The sequence below is a fragment of the Nicotiana tabacum genome, chromosome 10, assembly GCF_000715075.1.
Source record: "Nicotiana tabacum cultivar K326 chromosome 10, ASM71507v2, whole genome shotgun sequence".
Lineage (NCBI taxonomy): Eukaryota > Viridiplantae > Streptophyta > Magnoliopsida > Solanales > Solanaceae > Nicotiana > Nicotiana tabacum.
In genome coordinates this window covers 34,552,642-34,556,391 of record NC_134089.1, presented here as the reverse complement: position 1 = coordinate 34,556,391, position 3,750 = coordinate 34,552,642, and the positions used below count along the sequence as shown (strand labels likewise).

The following is a 3,750-nucleotide window of genomic DNA, read 5'->3' as shown; positions in this document are numbered from 1 at the left end:
TGCTTTTGTTTAAATGGCCTATTCTGCTCGAAATTAAACACTTCTGCACCATGCTGGTTGAATATCCAAGGAACTGAATTCACGCGAGCAATCCATGCTAGTTTGGTTTCCAATGCCATTAGTCTTTGTTGTTGTGCTCGATTATTGATGTGTTTTTTTTCTTTAGCATAGGTTATCTCGAAAGGTTGCAACATTGAGTGCCATAAGCATTGTGATAACGTAGTGGCACCTCCTGCTCTTCCTTTTCTCTTTGCTTCTTATCTCCTGTCCACCTTCACCCTTAGACTTGGACATTGCAGCTTATCTTCATTAACCAACCTCCTTCCCTGTGCATCTAGATGCCAGAAATGTTGGCATTCTATTTCTCCATGATCTAAAGCATAATTAGCCAAGTGATCTGTCAGCTTGTTGCCCTCCCTATGAATATGAGTAACTGTGTAATTGTCCTCATTCATTAGTTGCATCATTTCCTCTACCTGCTCAGATATGATCCATGGTGGTTTCCAGATCCCATTCATTATCTTTTTTTAATAACATTGAGTCAGTTTGAAGCCATACATGAGAGTATTGTTGAAATCTGCAGAACCTTAGTGCTTCTACCATGGCCTTCGCTTTAGCTACTGTGTTTGTTGTCTCTTCAATCTCCCTCCCTACTGACTTGACTATGTCACCATTTTCATTTCTTATACAAAAACTTATTGAGCTCCTGCCTGGATTTCCCCTCGATGCACCATCCGTATTAACTTTTACCCATCCTGCACTTGGAAATTCCCACATGACTTTGGTAACCTTAAGTTTATGAGTGAAATTTTCCATCATAGGTAATAGATCTTGCCATTTGTGAGCTACCATGTCCATCCAGGCTTTCTCACTTTCACCAATGCCTGGAGATTTGATGAAACTTGATAAATCACCCTGCTAGTTGTCACAGCATCACCATACTTCATACTATTTCTTCTTTTCTAGAGTTCCCATACTACACATGAGGGGACTGCTTGCATTACTGGTTTGAGCCTTAAGCACACATTTGCAGTCCAACATTTTGTGATTGCTTGGTGCAATGTTAGTCCCTCCACAACTATTCCTGCCCTCGATAGAAAATACTTCCAAGTTGTCCTTGCAGTTTCTGATCTAAAAAACAAGTGCTGAAGAGATTCCTCGTCAGGCTGTACACAACACCAACATTTTGATGGCATGCAGTAGCCTACCCTTTTCAAGAAAGCATCTAAAGGTAGCTTTGCTTTCCACACTTTCCACATGAAAAATGCTATTTTAAAAGGCAGTCCCTTTACCCAAATCATCCTATAAGCTGTTCTTGGTTCGTCTCTTCTTTTCGTATAATCCCATACTGACTTAACGCTAAAATATCCTCTTGTTTCCAGCATCCAACAAGGCATGCCAAGAACCTGCTGAGGTGAAGGTGGTTTGATTTTCTCCAGAATGTGTACTGCTAAGTCTTCAGGAAGCATTTCAAATAGCCTGTCCATATCCCACTCACCATCTAAGGTAACCTCATGTACATATTGTACTGTTTCATCAATGCCAAAGTCCTGAGGAACTAAAAAAATATAGTGCCCCAAGACCTATCCAGTTTTCAAACCAAAAAAGTGAGGATCCCTTTTTTGTTTGCCAAAAGATTTGATGTTCAATCAGATCTCTGCATTCCAACATTTTTCTCCAAATGTGAGACCCCCTTTTCCATGGAACAATTACAGAATTCATTTTCTTACAATATTTCTGACATACGAAAGAGCTCTATAGGCTTGGTTTTGTTATGAAATTCCACCACAACTTGCTGAATAATGCCTTTTCTATATTATGTAGTGACCTGAAACCTATTCCTCCTTCCTCAACTGGCATGCATAAGGAATTCCATAAAGCCCAATGCCTACTAGTTCCTCCTACAGAGCTGCTCCAGAAAAACTGAGCAAACAATTTGGGCAACCTATTTATCACATAATTTGGAGGGTTTACAGCTGATAGTAGATGCATAGACATGTTTTGCAGTACATGGGATATGAGAACTGCCCTGCCCCCTACTGATAATAACTTTCCCTGCCATGATTGCAGTTTGTCCATTACCTTAGTAATTAGGGGTTGATAGTATTCCAGCTTTCTTTTTGCATAAAATATAGGACAACCTAGATATATGATAGGAAAATCATTCCTTTGAATGCCTATGATCCTTTCCACCTTGCTGACCACTTCCATGTCTGTTAAATGATGCAGGTGCACAACTGATTTGGTCTTGTTAACAAGCTGCCCAGATGCAGCTTCATATGCATTCAGCACTTGCATAATCAACATCAGAGATGTTTCATCTGAGGATGAGAAAATAATCATGTCATCTGCATGCGCCAAATAATTGATCTTTGGACTCCACTTTGGCATCCCAAATCCACAAAAATACAGGTTAGTATGTAGTGCATTGAGACCCCTAGATAATGCTTCTGCTGCCAAGATAAACAAAGTTGGAGATACAGGATCACCTTGTTTTACTCCCCTTGAGGACTTAAAGAACCCATGAGCTTGACCATTGATTAGAATAGAATACCAATTGTTTGAAACTAATCCAAAGACAATCCCTATCAACCTTTCTGTGAATCCCATCTTTCTCAGTACCTTGGTTAGGAATAGCCAAGATAATCTATCATAAGCTTTGGTCATATCTAGCTTCAGGATGACATTAGGTCCAACCTTAGTTCTAAGCCTAATGTCAGTCACTATCTCCTGAGTTAGAAGGATGTTTTCTACTATATTCCTGCCCTTAACAAAACCTGACTATTCCTCCGATATCAGACTTGGGAGAAATTCACTAGCCTTTCATGTACGACCCTCGATATAACCTTATTTGAAAAATTACTGAGGTTTATTGGTCTTAGATCAGAAAAAGTGGTAACTTCTTTTTTCTTTAGTAGCAGAACTAGGTTGGTGTGTGTTACACACTTTGGTAGCTCATGACCATTGAAAAAAGCCCTCACCGTGTCGTACAGGCATCCCCTATTATGTCCCAACAAGAATGATAGAATTTGCCTGTCATACCATCTGGGCCCCCAGCACTATCACCATTAAGTCCAAATACTGCCACTTTAACCTCCTGTTTTGTTGGATGCTTAATCAATTCTGCATTTTGCTCAGTGTTAATCAGATTAGGAACATGCTCTACGATATCAAATAGTGAAGGAGTAGCTGCTTATGTGAATTGTTCCTCATTGAATTTGATAGCCTCTTCTGCAATTTCTTGTTCTTCTTCAATCCATGTTCCTCCACTATTTTGAATTCTGTTAAGCTGAAGTCTCTTCCTCCTACCTCTCACTTGTGCGTGGAAGAACTTAGTGTTCCTATCCCCTTCCTTGAACCAAGTCATGCCTGCTTTTTGTTGCCATTATTTTTCCTCTAGTGCAAGACATTTGATCAATTCTGCCTGAACCTTTTGTAGCCTTTCCCTGTTCATCCCTGTAGGATTTGCTTCAAATTCTGCTTCATGAACCATCACTACATCCTCCATGCTTGCTATATTTTGGAAAATATCTCCAAATGTAGCCTTACTCCACAATGAAAGGGCCTTCTTTAATTTTTTTAACTTGTGATTAAAAATAATATAAGGATTTGCACTGAAATCAGCTGTCCAATTCTCTTTCACCACGTCTTTAAAAGTTGCATGTTCCACCCAAAAATTCAAGAACTTAAAAGGCTTTTTTATTGGTGGAGTCTCAATATCACACTTTAGATACATTGGACTATGATCGG

The 3,750-nt window shown here is 39.5% G+C and overlaps 1 protein-coding gene across 1 annotated transcript; it reads right to left on the bottom strand.

Moving 5' to 3' along the window:
* Window positions 1-257: 257 nt before the first annotated feature.
* On the bottom strand, window positions 258-2,610 carry LOC142165070 (uncharacterized). The gene is made up of 4 exons (XM_075223705.1): window positions 1,836-2,610; window positions 1,005-1,558; window positions 622-915; window positions 258-521 (listed from the first exon to the last, which is right to left on the bottom strand). Exons 1-4 carry the CDS (start codon window positions 2,608-2,610, stop codon window positions 258-260), a joined length of 1,887 nt encoding a protein of 628 aa, XP_075079806.1.
* Window positions 2,611-3,750: the final 1,140 nt, after the last annotated feature.